Below are 27,536 nucleotides of genomic sequence, written 5' to 3' on the forward strand. Positions count from 1 at the left end.
TGAATAACGGAGAATGCTAACTTGATGCTACATGTTAGCATCGGGCTAATGCTAACGGTTAGCTAGCGCTTGCTACAACTGCCGTTTTTTTTTTACTTCTACTGAACAATCTGTTGCGACAAAATATCCATATGGGCCCGATTTAGACTTTACTTTATTTATGTGTGATAAATAAGTTCATAGTTCACAAGAAAATGGCTAAAAAGAGTGGAAAATTGTGTTTCTCTAAAGATTCTATTTTCCCCCTTGGCGAAGCCACGCCCCCTTCTATGACGAGATGCGGTCTGTATCTATGCAAGTAGATCTATCTGTAGCCCATCTGTTGACCACTAGATGTCACGTTTGAGCTTCCTTTTAAAGCTGATCCAAACTCCTAAACAAAATAAATATGATTTGTTCTCCCGTACTTTATTTTATACAGAGCTCTGTCCTCTGTCGTGTTTTCCCTGCGCGTGTGTACCACAAAGAGCTGATCTGTAATAACGCCGTAATGACTGAGCCAAACCTGTCCGGTGCTAGGACCGCGCTCAGTGTTGTGTCAGCTGATAAGGCTGAGGCCGTGAGCGACGCCAGTCCTCGCAGCCTTTGAACCTTTGCGAGAACGGATGTGCAGATCCAGCAGCTCTGAAAAGCCAGCCGTACGGTCACATTACATCAGAAAGTCACACTGTGGTCGGTCTTGAGGTAAAGCCTCCCGATGCACCGTGCTTCCCCGTCCGCCTGAGTCATCTTTGTGTCTAGCTACCGTGACGTGTTGTCATCGGCTTTTTGCTACCATTAATTGTATTTCTCATGCCGCAGATCAAGATGGAGTGTGAGTGGAAGCCAGACCAACAGGGACTTCAACAGATTCTCCAGCTTCTAAAGGAGTCCCAGTCCCCAGACACGACCATGCAGAGATCCGTCCAGCAAGTATCCTTTGATTCAAGCAAACATCAGCCGCGGCGTGTCTGTGGGGCCTGTGAGTGTGTCTGGGAAAGAAAACAAACACACAGAGCAGCCGGACTCAACAGGCTAGCGATAGCTCCATCTAGCATGGCTGAAACGGGTGTAAATACGCATAACATATCGCTGATAATCTCTTAGCCACGTATGGAAATGAGCAGTCACATTTAAAAGCGTGTTGTGCTGCAGTGTTAATCATCAGTGCTGTTTATTAGGTGATGATGTAGGCCTTATGTAATAGCCTGTCTTGAAATATTTTGCATTTTATGGTCGTGGCTTTTGTGTATTGCATCCTCAACCCTGTTTTGCAGAGATTAGAACAGTTGAACCAGTATCCAGACTTCAACAACTACTTAATATTTGTCCTGACAAAGCTGAGAACAGAAGGTAGGTGATCGACTGTGACTTGGTCTGATGTTCTTATAGTTGTTTTTCATGCTGCAATATATTAGGTCTGCTAGTAGTGGCACTAAATTGGCCACAAGATGGGACTGACTAGAGAATATGGGTCACTCTAATGCCCGCCATCAGTCAGATCTTGAAGTCACTGCATGTCCTGCTTAAGTGTGGGGTGACTGTGTATAAATGCTTTGCTGCATTTCGCTTCAATCTTCAGAGGATTTTTCTCACACACAAGCTTGAGCTCTTTTGTTTTAACACCCTCGACTCAACCAACCCAGTCCATTTGACAATATTTTAATATGTTTACAACAATGGATAGTTCCTGTATGTATTCTTACACCTTTCTCTGCAAAGATGAACCAACGCGGTCGCTCAGTGGACTCATTCTAAAAAACAACGTAAAAGCTCATTATCAGAATTTCCCCAACGGTGTTGCTGATTTTATCAAGAGTGAATGTCTCCAAAACATTGGTGACTCATCTCCTCTTATCCGGGCTACTGTAGGTGAGTCTGCAGGTTTCTGCACATGTTGTTGTTTGTACCGATAAGTAGAACTATATGTTGTCGTATGACATGACAGGCAGAGTAAACCGTTTTTTTTCCTGATAGGCATCCTTATCACCACAATTGCCTCAAAGGGAGAGCTTCAGAACTGGCCAGAGCTTCTTCCTAAACTCTGCTTGCTATTGGATTCTGAGGATTATAATACGTGTGAGGTAAGGCACAGACAATATCATATGCTACTAATAAGATAGTATAAATAAATAATTCTGTATTTGTAGACAAATCAGAGGTACATTATGCTTAATTTGTGAAGTACCATCTGTTTGTTATTTGTAAAGGGTTGAGCTGTAAAATGAAAAGTTTTCTACTGGACAAGTTCTGCTTTTGTTTTTGTAATTGCACAGAGTACCCACTACTGTATGCAAAAGGATCACCACGATGATTCTCACAGGCCTTGTACTGTAGTATTGTTTATGTTTTGAACACAGATATTTGCATGATATGCTTCAGACAGGAACTATGGCCCTGTAACGGAAACCATTACATCTGAATATTCCAAACATCCCTTTTGAGGTTAAAGTACTCAGAACATCTTCACATGAATAATTATTCCTTAATTTGCCTCATCTAAACCCTCAAAGCTCATTCACAAGCTGAGATTTAGGTCAGCTATTTTCTGCCATGGGTCACGGCGTGTATGTGTTGTACAACAATATGTAAACCTAATTTTCGCCTGCACAACTACCCTACTCATGCCTTGTAGTGCAGCAGCAGATGTCAAAATGGCTATCTTTCCATTACACTGTACCCCCCCTCTGAACACTATTAAAAGACACTGGCAGGTGTCTTGAGTGCCAAGTGTAATGTTGGTGGATGGCTTTATATAGTTTTTGTGTGATGGCAGTTTTTGAGTTGGTGTCGGGGTCAAGATTAATGTCAGGCCACAGTGTAAACCACACAGGCTGGACTGTCTGCAGTAGCAAATGCCTGATAATTTGTCACATTTTCCTGGCTGTCGTTATTGATTTGCTTGCAGACTCAGATTGACTTGTACAGATATATCTACTTTTGATCTACTGGTGTATGATGGTTTAAGGCCACCTACATTTTCATTCTGTTTGTGGCTGGACACCTCAGTTATGCACGGTTAGAGGTCAGTCAGAGAGTCTTGCTTCCTCCCGATGATCGCATTGGCTCACACTCCCTTATGGCTTGTTAGGATGGCCCAGTATTTTTATCACATCCCTTGGAGCACGTAGCTACTGGAGTAAAACAATCACATCCATGTAGCGCTCTGATGTTTATTCTTAGTTGTCTGTGTGACCTTGACTCTATTGTTCAATTTAGTGTCTGCACTGTTTCATACATTTATGCGCGTAAGCCCCATCGTATAAAGATGAAGTGTCACCATGGAAACAGGTCTCACACCGCAATGGTGTGAACGCTGTGCTATATTTTTGGATCTTCTTCTCAGACTGCCTGTGAACTGATGCCTAATGCCTGCAGCGGTGTCACTGCATACTAACACTATAATACTTCCCCTCATCATCAGAACTGAACATGCAAATTACAATTAGCTTATTAAACAATACACACAAACAATACAACAGTTTTGTCATCTGGCTTTGAATGTGTGTATTCTTCTCCTTTTCTGCTTTGTCAGGGAGCATTTGGAGCCCTTCAGAAAATCTGTGAGGATTCTGCTGAGATCCTAGACAGTGATATGCTGGATCGGCCACTGAACATTTTGATACCAAAGTTTCTTCAGTTCTTTAGGCACAACAGTCCTAAAATTAGGTAATGTCATTTCATTAGTAGCCAGATTTACAGCTGTAGTTCATTTATTATGTTTTGCCAATAAATTAACATGTGTTTAGTTTATTTTATTTTATGATCAGCAGTAAATTGGATAGGTATTTCAGTTGTTACAGTGATTATTCCTTTATGCCTTTGCTGGTAACCTAGAGGCACAAGAAAGACAGAGACTTCATTCATTATCAGCAGCATGTGATCATTACAGGCTGTTGTGATTTGTATGTTGCAGGTCTCATGCTATTGCCTGCGTCAATCAGTTCATCATCTGCAGGACGCAGGCTCTTATGCTGCATATTGATCCTTTTATTGAGGTAACTTTAGGTTCTATAGGTGTTTTCATTTCCCGTCATTATTATACCACTATGTATTATAATGTTTTTAATGTTCTCTTTAAAGAACCTGTTTGCATTAGCAACAGACGAGGACCCAGAGGTGAGAAAGAATGTTTGCAGAGCTCTTGTGATGCTGTTAGAGGTCCGCCTTGACAGACTTCTTCCGCACATGCACAACATAACTGAGGTGAGGGGCTTCTCTTCGTGTTTTGCTCTCATTATCATAGCTTAAACATTGATAGGTTACCATAATGGGAATCAAATTTGCCATCTCACAGTATATGCTGCAGAGGACCAGAGATCCAGATGAAAATGTGGCCTTGGAGGCTTGTGAGTTCTGGTTGACTCTGGCAGAGCAGCCAGTGTGCAAAGATGCTCTTTGTGGACACCTCGCTCAGTAAGTAACCAAACCCTTAGAGATGTTGTTATGGAAATATTTATTGAGGCTTTGACCGGCCATCACTCAGGACCCCAGATGCTTTCCCATTACAGGATGATAAAAAACATCTGTCTCCCAATACTGTACTTTGGGAAAAAGCTTCATGTTATACTTACACATATATCTTTTCTGTTATAGACTCATCCCAGTGCTTGTCAATGGAATGAAATACTCTGAGATTGACATTATATTGCTCAAGGTCAGCTTTGCCAGTTGATATTAAATGCTCACACATTGCAGTGGCTTCTTCCACATCAGTGTCAGGACACACTTCTTTTGTGCACAGGGAGACATAGAGGAAGATGAGACGATCCCAGACAATGAACAGGACATCAGGCCACGCTTTCACCGCTCGCGCACAGTGGGCCAGCGTCACGAGGGCGAGAGTATTGAAGACGAGGAGGACGATGAGGATGAACTTGATGATACCATTTCAGACTGGAACCTTCGTGAGTGTAGCACTGGTGTAAAGATGACTCTGCTCTGCTGCTGAGATGTGGCTGGAACTGATGTGCACATGTATTGATGACTGTTTCTTGTGTTGTCTGTATGATGTCTTGTTTTTGTGCGTGTCTGTCTTTCAATTTGCAGGTAAATGTTCAGCTGCAGCATTGGATGTTTTGGCCAATGTATTCAGGGATGACCTTTTGATACATCTGCTGCCTCTTCTCAAGGAACTTATTTTCCACATAGACTGGATTGTAAAAGAATCTGGTATTTTAGTTCTGGGTGCAATAGCTGAAGGTATTACAGTGACAAAAAGTAACTGTATGTTTTAGAAGTAGGCCGGCATTGAAGATGTGTTCTGTTCACATTTTCAGGTTGTATGCAGGGCATGATTCCGTACTTGCCCGAGCTCATACCACACCTCATCCAGTTTTTGTCTGACAAGAAAGCTTTGGTACGCTCCATCACCTGTTGGACACTCAGCCGCTATGCTCACTGGGTCGTAAGCCAACCTCCAGATGTTTACTTAAAGCCTCTAATGACAGAACTTCTTAAACGAATTCTAGACAGCAACAAGCGTGTTCAGGAGGCTGCTTGTAGGTAAGTCAGACGTTTTAACTGTGACGTTCACATAATGCTGTCCCTGATCTGTCCGACTTCCTCAAATCAGTGCCTTTGCAACTTTGGAAGAGGAAGCATGCACGGAGCTTGTACCTTACTTGGCATTTATCTTGGACACATTAGTTTTTGCTTTCAACAAATATCAACATAAGAATCTGCTCATATTGTACGATGCCATAGGAACACTTGCAGATTCAGTGGGCCACCATCTCAATAAACCGGTATATTTTCACTTTAACACCCTGATCACACCTTCTACTTATGTGGCATGAAATATTCCTCTACTTATACATCTTTATCTTAAACAGGAATACATTCAGATGTTAATGCCTCCGTTAATTCAGAAGTGGAACCAGCTTAAAGATGAAGACAAAGACCTTTTTCCATTATTAGAAGTGAGTTGCAAATATACTTCTCCCGCACTGTGCAAGTTTTAATTGGTTTGCAAAATAGTCAGACATATTTTCTCATTTATCCTTGAATGCATAACTACGGTTTCTTTTTTTCCAGTGTTTGTCCTCTGTGGCCACAGCCCTTCAGAGTGGTTTCTTGCCATACTGTGAGCCCGTGTACCAACGCTGTGTCAACCTTGTCCAGAAGACACTTGCACAGGCCATGGTAAGTGACAAACTCTCAGAACCTATCTGCCCACATAGGTGCCGATCCCATGGGTGCCGTGGGGCTCAAGCACCCACCCAAATCTTGTAGTCTGAATGTTTTTCTACTCCACTCCCCTTCTGAGCGCATGTCAGTCCTAACACATTAACACAAATGTGGCAGTGGAGGTACTGCTCATTTTAGACAGCGCCCAAATTATAAGCAGTATTAACTAACCCTGACCCACTGAGAAAAACGTACATCAGCACCTGTCTGCTAGCTGTAGGTTTACACTGTGGAGTGCAACACATTCACAAAAGCATATAGTAGTTTAGATATTTGTGCCTTTTTTGTGTGTGCGTGTGTGTGTGTGTGTGTGTGTGTGTGTGTGTGTTGTCTGATTTGACTTAAAAAAAGAAAGCAGGCACAGCAGATAAAAATAATCTTTTATTTTACAGCTTCACCAGTCTCAGCCAGACCAATATGAATCTCCTGATAAGGACTTCATGATCGTGGCTTTAGATCTCCTCAGTGGGCTCGCTGAGGGCTTAGGTGGCGCTATTGAGCAGTTGGTCGCTCGTAGCAACATCCTCACGCTCATGTATCAGTGTATGCAGGTAAGTTGTGAGTGAGTAGTTGTGGCTCAGAATTCAGTTTAATCTATGAATCTTCTACAAACAAGCATCTTCCTTTTATAGGACAAAATGCCAGAGGTTCGTCAGAGTTCTTTTGCTTTGCTAGGGGATCTGACAAAAGCCTGTTTCCAGCATGTCAAATCATGTATTGGTATGCTATACAATTTATTATCAAATATCAATGTATTTATCTTAATACTCACTCACTAACGTTTGTGTATTAATCTCCAGCTGACTTTATGCCTATACTGGGAAGAAACTTAAATCCTGAGTTGATTTCAGTGTGCAATAATGCAACATGGGCAATTGGGGAAATATCCATACAAATGGGTGAGTTTAGGGTTTACCACATACACAGTACAGTTCATCAGATGGTTAACGTTTAGAAGTAAAGTCTTTTTCGTGTCCATTGTCATGATTTCCAAACCCTTAGGGCCTGAAATGCAGCCATACATTGCCGTGGTGCTGAACCAGCTGGTAGAGATCATTAACAGGCCTAACACTCCAAAGACACTTCTGGAAAATACAGGTATCTTTTTGGCAGCTATCTGTAGCCAGCACTTGGTTTTATTTGTTAGGTCACACTATAGTCACAGTGCTTGTTGTGATCTCTAATCAATGTCCAAAAGACCTTTCCAAGCCTGTAGTATTTCAGGTTTTACTAGTTCCACTTCACAATGAAAAACTGTTTTGCCATTTATGTACTGCTTGGGTGCGGGACATGTAATCCAAGGAAGAGAGGCTTCATGCCTTTGTGGTTCAAATTTGTGTATTTTGAAACCAAAGACTTGGGTGCACAGTCTTGGAAATGGCCTTTGTTGATAGAATGCTTGGTGAGTGAAACACATACAAGTATATCAGACCCCCAAAATTACAACAAAACAAAACAATCAACGTTGGCTATTACATAATTTCTTAATCTGTCAATGAAAGCACAAGTTAGGACTAACAGTTGAAGATGTTAGATAGGTTTTAAGCTTAGCCAAGGGAAAGATAACATTTTTATAAATGTTTTATTGTTTGCTGTCAGTTTATATGTTGCTTGTATTTACTGTTCTATAAATGTGAATGCCTATTTGCCTATAGATGTTAACCGTGGGTTAGGAATGCAAATGTTTGATGCAGGATATGGACAGGATTTTTAATTATGATGTAATACCATCCAGCATGGGTTTGAATTTAAAATAAAGGAAGCAAACAATATGTTGTTTTATATATATATGTATACTGTATATATATATATATATACTGAATATATACTGTATACATAGCTGCTTTTATTGGTTACTAAGATTAATAGCACTAAATTTCAAAGACAGCCATGTAACACCACTGTTCAAGGTGGGTTTGTCCGTACACTTCTTTGTATCACATTACATTTATGTGATTAACTAATCCTGCACTGAACTTTACTCTAATGAGCATACCATCTGCTTTCTGCATGTGTCATTGGACTGTTCATAAATGCCTGTATGTTAATGAGAATGTTGCATAGTTTTGTGTCTTTTAAACTTAGGTCTTCCCTCCTCTCTGCCTCATAAGAACCTGCTGTGCTGGATACTAGTCTCCCTCCATGTAGTTGGCTTGGAGTAATCTGTCATTTCTTTGAAAACAAAAAGTATATTTATTTGTGTCTTATGGAATATTAACATTTGTGAGTTTAAGGGAGAATCATAAGGATAATTGTAACTATAACCAACTTCGTAGACAATTATTACAATAACCTATTGAGCTTTCCTGCATATGACATATTGCCTTTTCTATGTCCTGTCAAATCTGTTTAGTGTTCTCCCTTAAACGTGTTTGTATGTTTTATTTATAGTGTCATATTTTACATTTTTACCCACATCTGAAGGAGCTGTATTGATCAACACCAGTGATTTCTTCTGTTTATCATACACAAATTCTGTTGATTTATGTCTCTGAGTTGTTTGTTTTTTCTTTATTTTCTCCTCCCCTCCTCATTGCTCATGTCTTGGTTGGCGTTTGGTGGTGTGTACCCGTGATTACGTTACCTTAGCAATAACAATTGGTCGTCTTGGTTACGTTTGTCCTCAAGAGGTGGCACCCATGCTACAGCAGTTTATAAGACCCTGGTGTGTATTATTCAATATTTTATTTAATTTATTTTTCTTTCTTCTTCAGCTTTCATCTATCCCTTCTTCTCTTTGGCTCTGCATCTCACCCTCTAAAATACTTGTCTTTTTGTTTCGAATGCTGCCAACTTTGTGACTAGCCCTAGTCCTTTATCTGTCCTTTTGTGAATTTGTTTTTATTGATTTGCTCGAGTACAGTTAATGTGTTTGTTACTTTCACTTTGTTTTTTTGTCATTGTTAACTGTTGCTTAAACCGTAAAATATGCATGGGATCACATGACTGCTGGTTCAATACTAGAGAAAGGTTGCAGAAGTTTTTATTTTTTCTTCTGCAAAATTAAAATATATAAATTCTCCCTTTCTCATTTAGTAGCCACCCAGCTGCATGTGCCTGTCCCAGTATAACCCTAATACCCATGAGAAGGTTTTCCTAGGCGCTACAAATTAGGCTTTGCCAAACACGCATGATACAGTTCACATAGAATACACTGTTGGACAGATTGATATTGTAGCTTTAGAGGAATCTTTAATCTTTAGTTGTGTGTTTTCTTTACTCAACTGAATCATTAACTCCTGCTTACAGGTGCACGTCTTTACGAAATATAAGGGACAATGAGGAGAAGGACTCTGCTTTTAGAGGAATTTGCACTATGATCAGTGTCAATCCAGGAGGTGTTGTGCAGGTGAGGTCGCGTCACACAATGATTTCTGTTTTTGTGTATGTGAACAAAAATTAAGCTGTCCATTTAAAACAGGACTTTATATTCTTCTGTGATGCTGTGGCGTCCTGGGTCAATCCAAAGGATGATCTTCGAGACATGTTTGGCAAGGTAATGTCACCAATTAAACCGTTAACAGTATGATCTGTCAGCATTCAAATTGCAGATGTATCAGAATAAAGCTATGCTGCTTAGAACTCAAGACCAAATGATGTAAATACACTCAACAATGTAAACGCAACACTTTTGTTTTTGCTCTCATTTTCCACGGGGTGAAATCAAACACAAAAAACTTTGTCCTTAAACGTAATTTACTCCCAAATATTGTTCACAAATCTGTCTAAATCTGTGTTAGTGAGCACTTCTCCTTTCTCAGAGAATTCACCCCCCTCACAGGTGTGGCATGTCAAATGAATATTGCATAGACCTTTGGCTGTCTACAATAAAAGGACAATGTGAAATGTGACTGATTTTCTTACATACACCCACCTGCAAATGAAGCAAAACTGAACAAAGAAGTGCTCACAAACACAGATTTAGATATATCTGTGAACAGTATTTGAGAGAATCGTGTTTACAGAAAATGTTTTATGTATTTGAGTTCTCCCCATGAAAAATTAGAGCATTTTATAGAGTGTAGAAAGATTCATGATATAAGCTGCAGGCAGGAGGTCTGTAGATTTGCCTACATGCTAATAGACCTGTTACTTTTACCTTGTTACCTCTAAGGACGAAATTACATTGATTTAACAATATCTAAGAGAGGCTGTTTTTATCTCCTTTAAAGGGATATTTCAGGATTTCTGACATAGGGCCTCATTTCCTAGTTATCCAGAGTGTTGCTGATTTCTGGAGATGTTTTTTTTTTAAATTCAAGCGGTTCTTATATTTGAAGAGTTTTTCTATGGTAGCCTGCTTTAAAAACTGTCTGACCCGCTCCACAGTGCACCTGAGGCAAATCACTTGTAACGCCAGACTAACCATATAAATGTCTGTGTCCATAGAATAATTTTAACCATTTTGCATTTAAGATAACTTACATTTGAGCAGCATCAGCTTCGTGTTTGTATAAGCTACGCAGCGGTGGAGTGATCTGCTAGAAAATAGTCCCTCAAAATGCGATCATTCATGTGATGCTAGGTCAGTTATATTCCAAAAATTATTCTAATGACACAGACATTTATATGGTTAGTCTGGTGTTATAAGTGATTTGCCTCAGGTGCTCTGTGGAGCGGGTCAGACTGTTTTTAATGCAGGCTAGCTGATACCATAGAAATGTGCTAGCCTTGCACTAGCCCAGCACCTCAAAACTCTTCAAATATAAGAACTGCATGAATAAAAAAAATATATATCTCCAGAAATCAGCAACACTCTGGATAACTAGTAAATGAGGCCCTATGTCAAAAATCCTGAAATATCCTTTTAATGACTTCTCTCGCAAGAGGGATATATATAATTAAATGAGATTATTATGCATAAACAACCTGTTTGTTTCGATATCAGATTCTTCATGGGTTTAAGAACCAGGTGGGAGAAGACAACTGGACACGCTTCTCGGATCAATTCCCGATGCCCCTGAAGGAAAGGCTGGCGACATTTTATGGGGTGTAGCTCTTTAAGCAGCATGCTTCAACCAACAGGTTAGCTCTAATCGCATGTCGAAGGTTTTTCAAAAATCTGAAATAACGTACTGTGTCTCTCAATCTTTACAGCTTATTTTGAGAAAGATAAAACAGTACAGGGACCTTTTTCAACCCGCGAAACATGTTCTTCTGATGAAGGGGATGGATGCTGCAGGGAGGAGAGGGACTGACCTCCATGACAAAGTGGATGGTGAGGGTGGGCCTAGCAGTTATATTGCGTAGCAGTGGGACATAGGGGTCTTCAATGAGGGGGGCCTTGAAGGTACAGCAAGGGGGTCATCAAATCATTTGCTTTATTGGTGATACTCACTATAATTGACCCAATGTATCTATTACAAATTTGACATACCTTGCAACAGGGTCATTAGGTTGATTCTAAAACAAACACTAACAGAATTTGCAACAGAAGTATAGACACTATTGGATACATTGAACATTGCACTGTATGTTTAGGAGGGCAATATGTTGTTGTTGTTTTTTTTTTTTTTTAAAGGTACAACTCCTTAATTCAAGTTTTATTACAGAACAAAACACGGAAATAAAATGTATATACAATAATACAGTAAAACCAATATTCAAAATAACAAAATTAAACAAATCTCTCAAATAAGCTTAAAGCTATTGAACAGCTGCAGTTGCTGACCATAGGATCTATTGTCGTCTTTGTTTTGTTTTTTGAGCAGCTTATAAAAAGAGACAAATGTTTAAAACTGGGAGAATTTGCACAGTAACTCAAAAGGAGGAGGTTGAAGTTCCCAAAGCCTACGTAGACCCCTGGCCTTTCAACAAACATGAAGCTGCAGTTTGACACCATTTTCAACAATAAGTCATTATTATGTATATCAACAATTTACTTTTTCTCCCCAAGAAAACATATCCACACTTCCTAAATGTGCAGCAGCTTTTGTCTCTGAAGAGCACAAGGTGTCAGTTTTTTAAAAGTATGCCGCATGCTTGTGTTATGGTAGTGTGCTGGACACTATCAGGAATGTATGCTGAGTTGTACAGTTTCCATTGCCAAATGTTTTGGATTTTCTTTTTCTATTTTAAGATTCCCACTGATTGCTATGTTGTAGCAAAATTGGGTTTACCTTTTGAAAATGTGATTTCTGCCGTGAAGTGTTGAGTGAATCCATTCTGTAGTTCCACGTTCCTAATGTCTATGATACAGGTGTTCATTGGCAAGCATACTACAATATTCAATAGTTTGACAGTGCAACGTTATCAATCTCTGGCTGTCAAGAATACACAAATCGATGTTCTTTTACTTTTGCTAAAAGCATGACTTGAAAGATTGTACATTTTTTGGCAGTTGTGTTTTGTGGAGTAAGTTTTCTCTTTTGCATGATGGTGGCCCCTCACACCCCCATGGGTGGGGAAATCACGAGGGAGGGAACGTCACGTGTGTAAAAATAGAATCCCCCAAAAACCCAATCTCTTTCTTTTCTTTCTGTAAACCGTATCACTGTAGCTGAATGTGTTAAATACTGTGAAACTTCACCTTTTCTTTCATTGTTCTAGTTTTGTTCTTGGTAGCCTGAATGTATTCCATGATGAGCAGCGGAGACAGTTTTAAGTTTCCAGCCAGTGATATTTCTCTGCTGGACAGAGTATTTACTGTGACATTAGTGACAGTATTTAAGTGTATTTTTCAAATGATGTATAATGAATAGGCACCTTAAGTGCATGTTAACAGCTTTTTAACTTAAAATGTCGTAGCCAAATCTATGGGAATATAGTATACTGCAGAATACAGTGAAGGCCTTAGTCTAATGTCTGCAGTATTTTATTGTGAGCAGTTTTATATGAAGCAAGTGACAGTAATGATGGAATACAGCGGCACATGTTTTTTATTATGTTTTATGTTTTGGAGAGATTTTCCAATCACATTCCAGTCGTCTAACTTGCAATGAAAGGTTTTGTTTTTTGTAAGCAACTTCTATAAGCACCGTGTAAGTATGGCAAGGTTATACTTCAAACAACTTTCATCAGTGTTGAATTGTGAGTCTACACAGATTGCTGCTATATGTCTACTTGAATATACGTTATTATGTGTAACCTCAGGTTATTTTCTTTTTATTATTATTTACTTTGTGTCTGTCTCTTGTGTAACCCTTGACCATCTTTGATTATTAGGAAATAGGATTATCAGATAAATTAGTAGGTTATTCACATATGTACATTATTGTACCGAGATTAAAAGCACTGAAATTAGCATTGGTGATTCACTGTAATGTCAAATTAAGGTTTTGCTTTATACAAATGTATTAAAGCCGAATAAGTATAGTGTTTTATTGAGGTTCTCCGAGAATGTCTACCATATAGACTTCTGTATGTTATAGCCTTGATCAGATCCCTTGCCTTCATTTCTTTTCTTTTTTGTAAAAAAAACAAACAAAAAACTTTTTATAAACATATTTTGTTTTCAATAAGCTGCTGAATTTAAAAAAAAGATATATATACATGTATATATATTACATACATACTTTGGGGGCCACCAAATATTGTGGATCATGCAAAGAATCTATCTTGTACTGTAGTAATTTTGTAATATTTGTAAGACAATATAGTGGGGTGTGACTGGTTACCATTGCTTGAAGTTTTGCATTGTCTAATAAACTGTTTACATGAATTAGTGAGCTTGTTTTTAATCTCCAGTAGTTTATGAACATGCTGATCTAATGAAGCTATACTATAATCATTATGAGAGCAGTGTCCGTACAGAAGATCACGGTGATGTGTACAGTCCATGTACAGTGTCAGACCAGACGGCCCTGTCGCCGATAGGGGGCGCAGCGCTGGGAGAATGCCAGAGCACGGGAGGTGGAGTCTCAGATGGGGAGGGGGAAGAAAGCGGAGAGGAAAACGAACAGATAGAAACAAGGGAAAGACAGTGGAAGAAGTACGACATTAAAGTTGCATTTGATCAACTTTAGAAGTGTGGTGGGAAGTATATAAGAAGATGATAACACCCTACTTCCTCGAGAATTTTTGGGTAGGTGTTGCTTTGAATTAACACTATTTACCTATGTGCTATTATTTGTAATTCTTGCCTTGCTATGCACCCTCCCTTACTTGTTCATGTCAGCTTGGCTTTCACTAATCTCCGCCTTCCCTACGTGGCCGATGGATTCGTGGTTATGTCGCGCGCGCGGCGGTAGTGAGTTGGACCTGCCATAGCCATTGGTTAATGATAGACGACCATCATTACAATTCTTCACTTATTGATATTTTGCCACCCCGGGGATCGGGCCTCTTTAAACACATCAAGCATGAAACCTCACAAGGCCCGCCCCCGCTCGTGCTGATAGGCTCACACATCCCGTCTTGGCATGTTTATGATCTGTCCCGGACATCCCATTGGGCGCCCCGGCTGTCTGTCTCTGACTTGGGCTGTACGAGTTTATTTCTTCCGTAACAAAGTTTCAGTGAGAGGAACGATGTCTTAGCGATTTTAACAATTCTGGCCTGAACTTAAAGCGGACACAAGTGTTGTTGATTGACCGCACGCGCCATTGATAACTGGTGTTCCACAGGAGGCCTGCATAATGGCAGTAATTTGACGTGGCTGTTATGGCCAACCTTCCTTGTTGATTTTATAAACTATAGCCTAAAGGCTAGTGGGCATTAAACTACATTGGTTTTCATATTATTGAGAAACTATGTTGTGATTTCATAGGAATTTGAATGTTAAACTTGGTGTTTATGATCAGGCACGAGTTCAACACCAATGCTTAGGCAAGTGAATGGGGCTGATGTTCAAAAAATATCATTTTATCTTGAACTTAGCCTCATCCCCAACGTCTCTCTCTGTTGATAGACAAGACAATGCAGATTCTAAATAATATTAAAACGATTATAAAACACACTGAGAGTTTATGTTATAAATATAAGGTGTCAAAATATAAACTTGTTTTCTGGGAGCAATGAAAAACATGTTCCCTGCTTTTTGTTCTTGCTTTTTATTGGTGAGAAAAAATACATTGTAACAAGGCCACCCTGCAGATCCTCAAAATCAAATAGAGAGTCTTGAATATGCCCTTTGTGCCCTGCTCCCAGGCACAAGAGGAACCAGTGATGGGCAAGAAGTGTTTTTAGCATGCAGGTCACACAGACACTCTTGGCATCTTTGTCTTGACTTTGACTTGACTACAAATCATCATAAACATGATCCGTACATACTGTCAGTGGAAAAGGATGTGTGTTAATGTTAGATGAATAATTATGGAGGAGGTCGCTGAATATGAGACGAGCCATGTCCAGCTCCGTTTGCTTTATTTTACTCCAACTTTTCAGTTCAGTTCCTCCATCTTCTGAACCGCGTAACCATGACAACATAAGTTCATTAATGGAAGCTCCACCCGTGTACATATATATGTGACAACATAGATTAAAAGATACTTATGTAAGAGGTTGTACAGTATCCTACCATCTGTATGTTATAGTTCAAAGGTCAGTCGAGGTACCACTTCGTTGTATAAAAGAGAGAGAAAGATTAATTAAAAAAAAAATACTATAATATTTAAAAGTATTGTTATATCTCAAATAATACTATTTTCCTTTGATAATGTAAATAACAGTCTAGCAATATTTTTGCATTATGTCAGAAATGTGCTGAAACATTAGGGTTCTTTTGTTCAGAAAATAACTGTTGAATAAATTGTCCCTGTGCAGAAACATTAGGCCTACTTTTTTTGGATTATCTCTTAATTTCTTTCCGCAAACCTTTGAACTTATATATTTACTTATATATATATATATATATATATACTTATATATTTACAAAATGATAATTTCCTCATCATAATTATTATCTGCAGGCAGTACTGTATCTCCTTGCAATTGTTCTAACCTTAACAAAATCCCTTTTTACCCTAACCTTAACCCTAAGCATTTTTAAAACTAAATTATGAACCTCTTAACCCCCACCTGAACCGAGCATATTTTCTTTGTTTGGCTTTACCCAAATCTAAAAGCTTCTTGAAAAAAGCGTCTAAATAGCAACAAAAGTGAGGCAGAAACGAGGATGAAAATGCAACAATAAAGCTACTAAAGAAAGAACAAAAAGTGACAAAAGTGCAATGAAAAAGTGAGAGAAATGTGACGTAAAAGCTTTGGGGGAAAAAACGACAAGATCAGTTTTATAGGTCTTAGCTTTCAAATGAGGCATTACACTTCTTGACTGGAGCCTATAGGAAGCTTTTAGATTTGGGTAAAGTAGCACTGGATAAAATGCACTCTGTTAAGGTGAACTTAAAGAGGCCAACTGAAAAAGCTCCATGTGTTACAGTGCAAGAGAAGGTCCTGTTTGTGAACATTGGGCCTCAAGTAAAGAACCATCGTCTTTCTGCTAAAACGCCGTCGTTTGTAATAGCACTAAATGTGTATTGTATGGATGTATTGATAAAGACGAGCGTCGGCTTCGATCTTACAGCCCTGTGTTTACAAAGTGCTTGTTGATTTTTAGTTGTGGATTCGTGTCATTCATATCCTCTACAGCTGGAAGGTCCCGGGATCGATTCCCACCTGGACGGGGCTTTTCTGTCTGGGTTTTGCATGTTCTCCTCGTGTCTGTGCGGGCTTTCTCCAGGTACTCTGGTTTCCCCACTAATAAATCATGTACAATAGGTTCCTCTCTGGGGCTAGGAGTCCCCTGTAAGAGATGTTCAATCTCAGTGGGACTTTCCTGGTTAAATAAAGGTCAAATAAAAAATAAAATAAATAAAAAGCAGTGAGAAAATGTTGAGTCTGTTTTTGAGGGATTTCTCTTTATGTTTATGGGACAAACACGCCCGGCCTGAGCTGTCTGTTGGCAGTCACAGCTCTGTGCTTTACACGCTCTCATCCTCGCTGGGCACATGACCCAGAGCAGACACATGATGTCATCATTCTGTCACTGTTGCACCCAACCTTATAGTTCATCAAAAACATTTAAAACATGTTGTCAAGTCCATACTAGTGAACTGTGTTTCTGTCGTCAGAGTCATTGAGTAAAGAGTTTAGACCAGGGTTATATGTGGCACGTCTACGCCGAGAAAATTCCTCGTTTGTGAACCTGTTCTCAAACAATGGCAATAAAAAACTATTCTGATTCTGATTCTGATTCTGATGCTGTGTTGCCAACACTTTTGTCTTTCACCGTTAGAGCTGTTAAGAACTATATTTCAGAATTGGAAACTTAACGCGTGTACATTCTTTGGATGCGAATGCATTGAAATGAAGAGCTGTGGTCGTCTTCCTTGTCTTTGAAACAGTGAGGAGCTTTATAATAGTGTCTCTCCCTTGGAAACAAACATGGAGTTATATTTTGTTTGCAGCTATGCATGATAATTTTATTCTGTGGCTGTCTCTCTGAGAGCTAAAAATGCTCATAGTTTGACCGTTGAGGGCGAACTAGGCTTTTCATCCGAGCAGCAAAGCCTGAGGATTCTTAATTCAGTTCTGAGAAAACTTCCTAATTCATAGACATCAGACTTTGATGCATTGGTTAAAAGGGTGACCAACACCTCTGTTCTCACTGACTTAATCAAAGGCCATAACTAACCGCTGCTAATTGGTTGTGTATGTATTTACTTATAGAAAGGACATTTTGAACTGCTTGAATGATACCACACTTTATTATAAATAGTTTACTTACATGATAGACACACAGATTGCAGAGGCCGTTACTGTTACGAGGTCTTTAAAGACTTTTCATTTCAGTCAGGATATTGAAACTGTCATGTTCTGTCATGAAAGAAAACAAATTCCACGGCTCTCTGTCAGGCAGATGTTGTACAGATAAACCAAATCACTGTTTCCTTACACGTTTATCTCTTCAGGAGGCATTTTAAACATTCAGGTTCATCATTACACAATTGCCCATTCTAATCCCAGGAAGCATGATGCATGCTGAGTTTAAAGCTGCTGGGCTGTGAATAAACCATCATTCCTTACACTATTCAAACTTGTTCTGTTGTTCTTGACTGGCATCGCCTTATGAGCAAACCTTTACCCAAACTTTTTTTTAATATATCCGTTTATTATTAACTGAAGCAGAAGGTCAAAGCACGTTTCCATCTCGACGTGCAAGCATTCAGCACTTTCACAATGTGTTTGTAGTTGGAATATTTCCTTGCAGAGCCTCCATTATGGAGTCAATCTGTCTTTACACTCATATTTCTGTGATAGTGGCAGACATTTTCATCTTTACTTTGTACTCGAGTTGGGTCACATTTCAAACGGGCACCTTTCCTGTGTTTGTTGTCTTGTTCTTTTCAGATTTCACTGGTCATAAGCACATTGGCACAAGCACTATTGCACTGAAAGGACATCCGTCTGCTGGCTCTTCGGTTTTGTTTCTCCCACTTCCCAGTTTTGCTCTCTGTCATGTATCGTTTCTCTAAGATCAGAGTGTCAGAATGATCTATGTCCGCTTAACCATTGTCTGCAACACCAGCCAAAGGTAGTTTGTTATCATGTTTCATTTACATGCCACTGCAGTGCAAATATTGACTCAATTTGTCTCCATTTGTCTAGTAGAAAAGAATATTGAGATATGGATTTGATCATCTAATCTAGTCACACAACATTACAGGATGTGCAGTTCTTGTTGTGTTTGTTTATGAGTTAGATCATCAAAAGTATAAACTGTAATTACCCCCTTTTATAGGCAATACCCGTCCAAACTACAAAATGTTGCCTTGTTGCTGATGCCTCAGTCATGTATTGTCAAAAAATTAGATTTTTGTTTTGATTCAGAACACTGCATCTTTATTTATCATTGTCTTTTTACAACCTAAAAAACATCTGTCTGGATCCTGTACAATTTCCAATGTGTTGTTAGGCAACTATTTCAATGTAAAATGAAATTATATTGCGCTGCCCTAGAGAACAATAGATCAAATTACCCATTTCACACTATGTTCATTTATTAGATATAATAAACATTTCAACGCTAGTTTTAATCAGACAATTGTATTAGGAATTGTGTAGGGATAAAAAGGAGTGGGTGTAAATAAATGTTTCTTTATTGGTTTCATTATTGTACAGTTTTTCATGAATGAGTAAAGCACTTTAACTCAAACACTGCACACACACATAGCACAGTTTTCTTTATTTGAACTTCTGCACTTTATTAACTTTATTACTGTTATTTACAGATCAACAGGTTCGGTCCAGCACCTTTAGTTTGTCCATTTTGCTTCCGACTTGTTTTAGAACTGAAGTAGGTGAAACCATAAGTAGAGTCTGTGAGCGTTACCTGGTTTGTTTTGGCCCATGTGGCAGTGCTGAGAGTTGTGAGGATCGCCCTTTGATTCATTAGTACAGACCAGAATACATATAACATTACAATGATTTAATGTATTTTTATTGTTTGTTTGTTTTCTGCTTATTTGATCAGTTGTAAGTATCTCACTGTGTTGTGTCCTAGTTCTGCCTCGTAGTGTTCACATTTTGGATCATGTGTCGTATGAGTGAAAAGTGTGTCCAATGAGCAAAACTGTGTCCATGTCTTCTGCAAAAACAATGCAAGAGTTTGGGGAAAACAGTGTTCAAACTGTGAAATGTGTTCAAGGTTTTGATGGCCAGTGTCTTGTCAATGGAGAAAAAAACTGTAACATCTTATTTATATTTTGAATGTTTGGAAACTTGACTTGGGTTTTAATTCACAAATTGCCCTAATGCACACGCCACCTATAATGCGCTTCTATGCTAACCTCATGGCATTTTTATATGTGGCTAATCTTATGTTTTTTTTCCCAATTTTCAGGGTGAAAAAAATAATGGCTTCGATGTGCTGTACCATAATATGAAGCATGGCCAAATTTCCTCCAAAGAGCTGACAGATTTCATTAGAGAAAGGTAAGAGTGTCTTTCATTTTGTGCTTTTAAAGGTTGCCCTCATGATTGAGCTCAGTCTTATTTCTCCAACTATTTTGAGCATCATTATAAAAAAAATAATTACATGTCCAAATACTGTTTAACTTTAACGACTCTTAAAAGGTAAAACTGACATTGTACTTGATGGTAGTGTGTGAAAACTGCCACTCTTTGGCGCCCTCTGCCTTTTACTGTGTGTTTAGAGTGTGAAGTGGTATTGCTACACTTTTCACTTTTGTTTATTTTTTTTCCATTGACAATTCATGTTTTTTTTGCTTATTTCTGTTTGCAGAAAATTCCCTTGATGATTTTTACCAAGAATATATTGAGATTTCTTTTCTTTTTTTTTATATCACTTACTTCTAATGGTAACTTACATTCTTCAAAATGCATTGTTTTAGTCCAGTTTTACTCACAAACAATCTTCCTCTTTGTTCTGATTTAGCCGCATTTTGATTTTAACGCCATGTCACATATCGCTTTAGACTTTTAGTTTCGTAAAAACAGTAAAGTATCATAGTAATATTCTTATTGCAATATTCAAGTTTGTGAATGTTACATCTTTTCTCATATCTTGAAGTCCTAGTCACTAAAGCAAAAATAAATACTATGACTAGACAATTACAATTCTGAAAATGCAATACTGAGTGAATTAAAAAGGACAACATTGTCTTCCAGGAGCACGATTGAAGAAACGTATGCCCGGTCAATGACCAAACTTGCCAAATCCACAGGCAACTTTTCTCAACTCGGGTAAGTGTTAAGTCTAATATGACTAATTCCATATAACAATATATTCCTTAATAACAGCGTTACCCACTGTTCTTACAGTACTTTTGCTCCAGTCTGGGATGTGTTCAAAAGTTCCACAGAAAAATTGGCCGGCTGTCATTTGGAGCTCGTACGAAAACTGCAGGAGCTTATAAAAGAGGTTCAGAGATATGTGGAGGAGCAGGCCAAGGCACACAAAAAGGTAAGCAGACGCTAAAAAGTAAGTGTGAGTACTGTATTTTCTGGACTATAAGTCGCACCAGCCAAAAAAATTAAAAATGAAGTAGAAAAAAAACGTAAGTCGCTCCGGAGTATAAGTCACACTAGCCTTGGCAACTACCTGAACATGGAGGTGTAGCTGCACCGTTGAGCCTCTCCCGGCAGCACGTTGTTCAACTCGTTCCTCTAGCTGTGGCCATTAAGCTTTTAGCCCATGATTAGCTTTTTTTGTTTTCTTCATTGCAGTCCCAGGCCCTCACAAGTTTCTCGCTCACTTCACACTTTCTTTCTGCTGCTCGATTACCATTTTCTTTTATTGTCAGTGGTACAGGAGAAGCAGATACTGATACACAAGCGTCGAGCGCCCTCTAGTGTCTGTCAGTGTGATAACCATAATTCATTTTAGACAAAAGAAGAGGTTGCCCCGACTTTGGAAGCCGTCCAGAACATCCAGACCATATCTCAGGCTCTGCAGAAGTCCAAGGAGAACTACAATGCCAAAAGTTTGGACCAGGAACGCCTCCGGAAAGAGGGAGCGACCCAGAGAGATGTGGACAAGGTTGGTCACTTTAACACAAACCCACACATGCTTTTACCCTCTCTCCTGCCAACATATACACAATATGAAGTGTCTGTCTTTGCTTTTACAGGCAGGTGTCAAAGCCAAAAAAGCCACTGAAACCTACAAGTCATATATCGAGAAATATGCCACCGCCAAGTCCGAATTTGAACAGAGGATGGCAGAAACTGCGCAGGTAGGAGTTGGATGATGTGCAAAGTGAACTGGCCTTTTTTTCTGATGTTCTGCTGTGTCGGCGCTTGTTGTTGATTAAAGTTTTCTTGGCCTTTTTACCCTCCGTGGAGCAGAAATTCCAGGACATTGAAGAAAATCATATCCTCCAAATGAAGGAGATCATCCGTTCATATTCACAGTCAGTGGAAGAAACGCACGCGCTTTTAGGCGAGGTGAGAGCGTTCACTTACACATTCCCGTGTGTGTGTGTGTGTGTCCGTGTGTGTCTGTGTGTCTGTGTGTGCGTGCATGCATGTGTGTCAAATTGACCCTCCTGAATAATATATGCATGAGTTTTTGGTATAGTTTAGCTGTGGTTTTCCTTCTTCCTTCTTGCTCAGTGTATGCTTAAATCGACACTAGAGGGCGACAAAGCTCCACTTTGACAATAATATTTTCCTCACAACTCGACTGAAAGGTTTTTTTTAACAGCTTTTGCTTTGGAAGGGAAAAAGCATGCATGCTGCCTGGGTGTTAAAAAGATTGTATTATTCTGTGTTGAATGAAGTTTGACTTATTGTGTGTTGTGTCTACTTAAAGCCACGCCGTGTAACATTTACCCAATAAATAGAATAAATTCAGTCATTCCATAAAGTCTCCATCTTGTATGGTTCCGAAATTATAAGCAAGAGTCTGCAACATAAAATATATAAAATAACGATCTGAGGTGTACAAACTTCACCGCGATGGTTCTAGCTTTTATCTGTTTTTTTTAAACATTTTTTATTGATTGCCGATATTGTAAAATAATCAAATATCGGTCCATTGCTGAAAAATACCACCTCTCCTCAGACCTGGCTGTAACTTTAATAGATTTGAATGTGTTAGGTTCTCAGCCAAATTTATTCTTAAAATGTTTCCAAAATGTTGTGCAGTGTGCCTTTAAAACGCATATGACTGCAATTTGACAAAAATAGAACATGTTCATATGCTAATAAACGACTTTGCCACTTATAGCTAAAATTATGCTTGTGTTAATAATGTCACAGCACAAAGCAAGACTCCCATCTGTGAACTGTATATGCAGTTGAGTTGACAAGTGTAGAGTGAGAACAAAACAGTGTGTGGGAAGCAGCTTCACATTTTTGAAGTGCAGTTTGTTGCATGCTGCTTTGTACAGCGAGCTGCTCTTAAAGGTGTACATGCGTATGCCTGTGCGTGCTGTCAGCCTCTGTAAAATAGTGTGTGCGAAAGGATCTCCCAAGGACATGTTTTGCGCATGTGAGTAAAACCTGAGTGGGCCGTGTGTCTTGTGGTGGTGTGTGAGAGGCGAGCAGGCGTGCAGGTGGCTCGCACAAGAGCCCATCTTTATGGCACAGCGCCTGACACATCGCGTGTGGTTTAGAGAGCTGAGATCCTCACCACAGCCGGTCTGCACACATACACTCCTGCCAGGCCACAAAGGCTAATGTAAAATGCCACAGGGCATCTACTGACACATGTAAATATGTCTGTTAGCGTGCCGGGGCAGGCTGTCTTCAAACCCACTGCATATTACTGTCTCTCAGATCTGTTTACAAATCAGAACGCCAGTATGCAAATGATAAAAACACTGATCAAATCAAATTACAGCATCACGTCTGTAATCTAATTCACAGTCCAGTGTTTGAACCATAATCACAGAATACATCTACATGCAAAAAAGTAAACATTTTCTTTTCGAACATTTGAAGCAATATTGTTGTTGTTTTTTCAGGTGCAAAATGAATTTGTGAGAAACATTGAGAATACATCGGAGGAAAACTTGATACAAAAACTGGCGGAGACCAAAGGCACGGGGAAAGAAAGACCAGGTAAATTATAATATTTAATTAATTTACATTGTGTTGTTAAGGTTCGTGCATCTATTGTTTGCTTATACAGCGATAGCCATTTCTGTTCAGCAAGTGAAGTACTGTTCACTAGTCACTTGCTATTTACAGAACAGGCATCAGGACCTGTTCAGAGGTAGTGGAGATGTAGAAAATTGTGCCTTTTCAGTGACTTATCTCTGAAGTGGACTGTCCCGGTTCTGTTGTTGGTAGGATGTAGGGATAAGAACAATAAAAGTAGGAGAGGGCCATCAGCATCAATCATAGTAATCTGCGGCAAAGGCAGGCAAGCTTGGCATTCCAGTAAGCATGTGACACTAGGGTTTTGCCCTGCTCACAGACTAAGCAGTCAGAACCACCCTTTTCAGAGGAGGTCACAGCTCAACAATGACTCTTGTGTAAACTTTTGCTATGCTGCAATAATCAAAGGAATGCTCCTCAGACGTCTCACCCCACTCTCCCTCTTCCTGCCCATGCCATGCTTAATTGTTCATAAATTGAATGCAAGGTTACTTCAGTGATCTTTTTATTCACTAAATCAGTTCCTCTTTCTGTAACCCTTGCACTTGTAAAAGCCCTATAATTACTCTACTTCTACAGCAGCATGTACTTGTACTACATTACGCCAGGTCAAAGGCACAAAGGGTTCACCTCTGCTGTGTTTGTGTGTACACAAACGATGACCCCTGTGCTCAGGGCCTGTCTGGAAAAAGTGGTGTCCTTCATTTGTTTGGACAGCAGAATTAATTGAGTCTAAAAAACTGTCAGAAAATTCCTTGAGAATCAAGCTGTTCATTAGGGATAGAACAGCAGCTCTGACCCTGTCCGAAAAATAACCTGTCTGTCCTCTGATTAAATGGTTGAACGGATGGCCAGTCCTGCGCCTTTAGAGAGAGAGAGGTTGAATAAACTTTCTATTGCGGAAACAATCCCAAAGTGACACGCTGCGAGGCAGGGGGGTTCTGAGTCTTCAACGATATCCAGCTGAGCTGTCAACTGGCAGTGAGCCAGACACGCAATCCCCCGCCCCTCTCTCTCCCAGTACCATGTGAAGCATATACAATTTAAAAGCCATTCTGCACTGAAGCGTGACGGCATGCTTCCCTCACAGAGAGTAGAAAGAAAAAACACATCTTCTGTTGTATAAACAACACTGTCTGTGTGTTTATGAGACGTTAAGCTGTTCCTAATGTGTGCCTAGAGTTAGGTAATATTCATGTGTCTGTTATTTGGACTTATTGTGACGTCTCTCTGCAAAAATATTGTCTGCTATTTTACAGTGATAAAGAGACAGGGCCTTTACACGCCAACTCATTAAACAATCAACCTCTTCATACATATTCATCAAATCACCAATTACAGCAAAAAGATTGAATGTCATTAATTGAACTTTGTGAAATGAATGTTTTAAGCTATTGCCATTAATGAGTCTTGATGGATCTACTGATATTTCCTCCCGAGGGACAAAACCGGGCAGAGCAGTTCTGTTTTGATTGGCATAACATGCGCCCGCACAAACACAAACAGTTATTTATGCTGTCACTGCTGATTTGCCAGCGGTGAAGAGGATGATATTACACAGTAGAGTAGTCATTGATGGGCTCTATCCACTTCAGTTGTCGTGATGCCTCTCGTGACTCGCCGTGTCCCTGCGCTTCACTCTGCAAATGCACACGCCAAACAATGTGTCAATTCTGTTTGCAACCAACGTCCTCTGGGAAAATGACATTGGAGCACGGACACTGTACACATTTTAGTAAAGCACCAGATTAGGAGTTGCTTTAGAATCATTGCATTGACGGTCACTTTTTTTCTGAGGCTTTTATGTAAATTAAGCCTGTTCTCTGTTAATAACCATCGCATGTAGTCTTTGGATGTGGGGCGACGTGACCACATCCAGAGAGCTCTGAATTACCTTCAGGCCAAAATAATTAAGCACAGAAGTCAGTGCCAACCTTGAAAAGTAAATGTTTATTATCTATTTTGATTTCAGTTCACATAAATCGTCTTTAAAGTGATGAAGTTTTGTTTATGTTTTTTTCTCCAGTTGGAGCATAAAGAAAGCCGAAATATCAAATGCTAAACTACTACAGGAATCAAACTACCTGAAATACATGGTCAGCAGGTTTTATTGGTAATAAGACGTCATAGATTCAGGAAATCATTTCTTCCTCTTTTGAAATGTTGGTGTTCTCGCCTGCTTGTTTGAGGACATACTTTGAGCCGGCTACAAAGGTGAAAATTGCATGTCTTGAGCGCAGGTTTTAAACACTTCTCATCATCTAATCTTAGACTTGTTGGTCTTATTGTAATAGGTTTAAGTGACTTTGCGTGTCATGTGTGGGCAGGTTTAGTTTCAGCTCAATCTTCAAACCAGGAGTTGGCTGTGTTGACTTAAGACCCGTGTTGAAGACTGTGTCCCAGGTTGGGGGTACAGTGTTGCCAGGGAGAGAGTGCTCTCTGTCCCCAGGAGGAAGTGTCACATCTCTGCAGAGCCACCAGACACGCAGTTGACTCTGTTATTGACCCCGTCTGCCCTCCGGGACTGGCCCAGCCCTGTTTGTGTACACACTGCGTATGGCACGCCACACTGCATGTTGCGTGCTTCTCCCTGCCTTTCTCCTGTGTTGTATATTTGTAGTTCTTGCGTGATGTACTCGCGCTGCAGTCCAAGCAGTGAATCAGTGACCCTTTCTGTGCCAAATGAACCTCAATTATTCTTTGTCTCATTAGGACCAATAGAGTTTGAGGAGTGCAATATAGCGATTGCTACTGAAGGTCAGTCCTGTCATGAAATATAAGACCCTTCTTCTGATTTTATTCTCATGATTGTTCTGAATATTGTTTTGAACCTTTTTATGAAGTTGCCAAACCAAGAAAGCGAAAACCTTTTGGTATCCCTGGACGCAGGAAAGACAAGGACACAGACTCTACGTGAGTTAAGAAAGTTCAACAATTTATTTATTGTGTTATTTGGGTTTTAGTGCACTTGTTTTTTATTATTTTAAAGCAGTACTTGTTAAGTAGCCTGTTTACCATTAATAAATCCTTTCTGTAGTACCTCTGGGGTTAATACAAGTGTTAATGGGGTGATTTGAGGGTCTTTCATCTCCCCCTGGTGTCTCTGGCCAGAAAACCATGCTTGCAACTCCCCTGCCTACGGGTCAGAGACACCAATACACACTAATGGAATCACGAAGAAGAAGCTAGCAGGCTAACGGGCAAAGCTAACTGCGGGCTAGCGCCACTTAAACAGTATTTACAGCCAAGTTTGAGTGAAAAATATGATCTCCATTGTGTAATTGGATGTACAATATCCCTCTGTCCCTTGGTCTTTTCTGTCAGTGCAGTGTTTATGCTCACGGACAATTAATGATTAAAAAAACGATTGTTACGACTCCTGCAGTGGCGCTTATGTCCTCTAGGCGCATGAGTTACTTAGTACTGCTTTAATGAGAGCCGGTGGATCTAAACAGAGAAACCGTTGTTTTAATACTCGTCATTGTGCAGCACTTTAGACACACTTATTCCTTTGTTCTTTTTCCTTTTAGAGAATCGACAGAAGTTGAAGCTGCTGTGAGTATTTTAGTTGATGATATCTACATTTTACGCATCATTTTGTTGCTATAGTTGCATATAGACCAAACTGTCCTCCCTGTTTATTTGAGTTTCCGACTGTCTTTTCTCTTTTTCTTTGTTTATAGAACACGGCCAATGGTGCTCCCCCAGGATACTACGGGGCCATAGACATCCAGAACGCAGTAAGCACCCGCACGCACTCACAATGGGAGAAGGAAGAACTACATACAGCACCACATGTGGAAGCAGTGTGAAAATATACTGACGGAATCACTAAATGCATTTCAAATTGCGATTGAGGAATA

At 39.6% G+C, this 27,536-nt stretch overlaps 2 protein-coding genes across 4 annotated transcripts in view; both read left to right on the plus strand.

Annotated features, from left to right (window-relative positions):
- Window positions 1-545: 545 nt before the first annotated feature.
- On the plus strand, window positions 546-11,663 carry tnpo1 (transportin 1). 3 transcript variants are annotated; one of them, XM_079551257.1, is made up of 25 exons: window positions 546-684; window positions 802-912; window positions 1,257-1,332; window positions 1,702-1,851; window positions 1,957-2,063; window positions 3,515-3,648; window positions 3,896-3,977; window positions 4,063-4,185; window positions 4,277-4,395; window positions 4,576-4,636; window positions 4,724-4,886; window positions 5,029-5,181; window positions 5,259-5,484; window positions 5,555-5,726; window positions 5,814-5,900; window positions 6,016-6,123; window positions 6,561-6,719; window positions 6,801-6,888; window positions 6,969-7,067; window positions 7,171-7,266; window positions 8,758-8,833; window positions 9,418-9,517; window positions 9,590-9,664; window positions 11,057-11,193; window positions 11,266-11,663. In XM_079551257.1, the coding sequence occupies exons 2-24, from the start codon at window positions 808-810 to the stop codon at window positions 11,162-11,164; spliced, it is 2,667 nt and encodes an 888-aa protein (XP_079407383.1). In that variant the 5' UTR covers window positions 546-684; window positions 802-807; the 3' UTR covers window positions 11,165-11,193; window positions 11,266-11,663. The 3 variants fall into 3 exon arrangements, 2 of the variants coding, with proteins under 2 accessions (XP_079407383.1, XP_079407384.1); XM_079551258.1 differs by having other exon boundaries at window positions 8,797-8,833; XR_013792607.1 differs by lacking the exons at window positions 8,758-8,833; window positions 11,057-11,193; window positions 11,266-11,663.
- A 2,381-nt stretch (window positions 11,664-14,044) lies between these two features.
- The window catches only part of fcho2 (FCH and mu domain containing endocytic adaptor 2), a 29,390-nt gene continuing 15,898 nt past the window's right edge, over window positions 14,045-27,536 (plus strand). The window contains exons 1-12 of the mRNA XM_079552287.1: window positions 14,045-14,191; window positions 19,949-20,040; window positions 20,737-20,811; window positions 20,890-21,031; window positions 21,455-21,607; window positions 21,699-21,803; window positions 21,916-22,014; window positions 23,538-23,634; window positions 26,386-26,430; window positions 26,517-26,586; window positions 27,204-27,228; window positions 27,357-27,413. Of these exons, the coding sequence (XP_079408413.1) occupies window positions 14,159-14,191; window positions 19,949-20,040; window positions 20,737-20,811; window positions 20,890-21,031; window positions 21,455-21,607; window positions 21,699-21,803; window positions 21,916-22,014; window positions 23,538-23,634; window positions 26,386-26,430; window positions 26,517-26,586; window positions 27,204-27,228; window positions 27,357-27,413 (993 nt within the window). The 5' untranslated portion in view covers window positions 14,045-14,158. The remainder of the gene's footprint in view (window positions 14,192-19,948; window positions 20,041-20,736; window positions 20,812-20,889; window positions 21,032-21,454; window positions 21,608-21,698; window positions 21,804-21,915; window positions 22,015-23,537; window positions 23,635-26,385; window positions 26,431-26,516; window positions 26,587-27,203; window positions 27,229-27,356; window positions 27,414-27,536) is intronic.

Source organism: Gobius niger (genome assembly GCF_951799975.1).
Source record: "Gobius niger genome assembly, chromosome: 2".
Classification (NCBI taxonomy): Eukaryota; Metazoa; Chordata; class Actinopteri; order Gobiiformes; family Gobiidae; genus Gobius; species Gobius niger.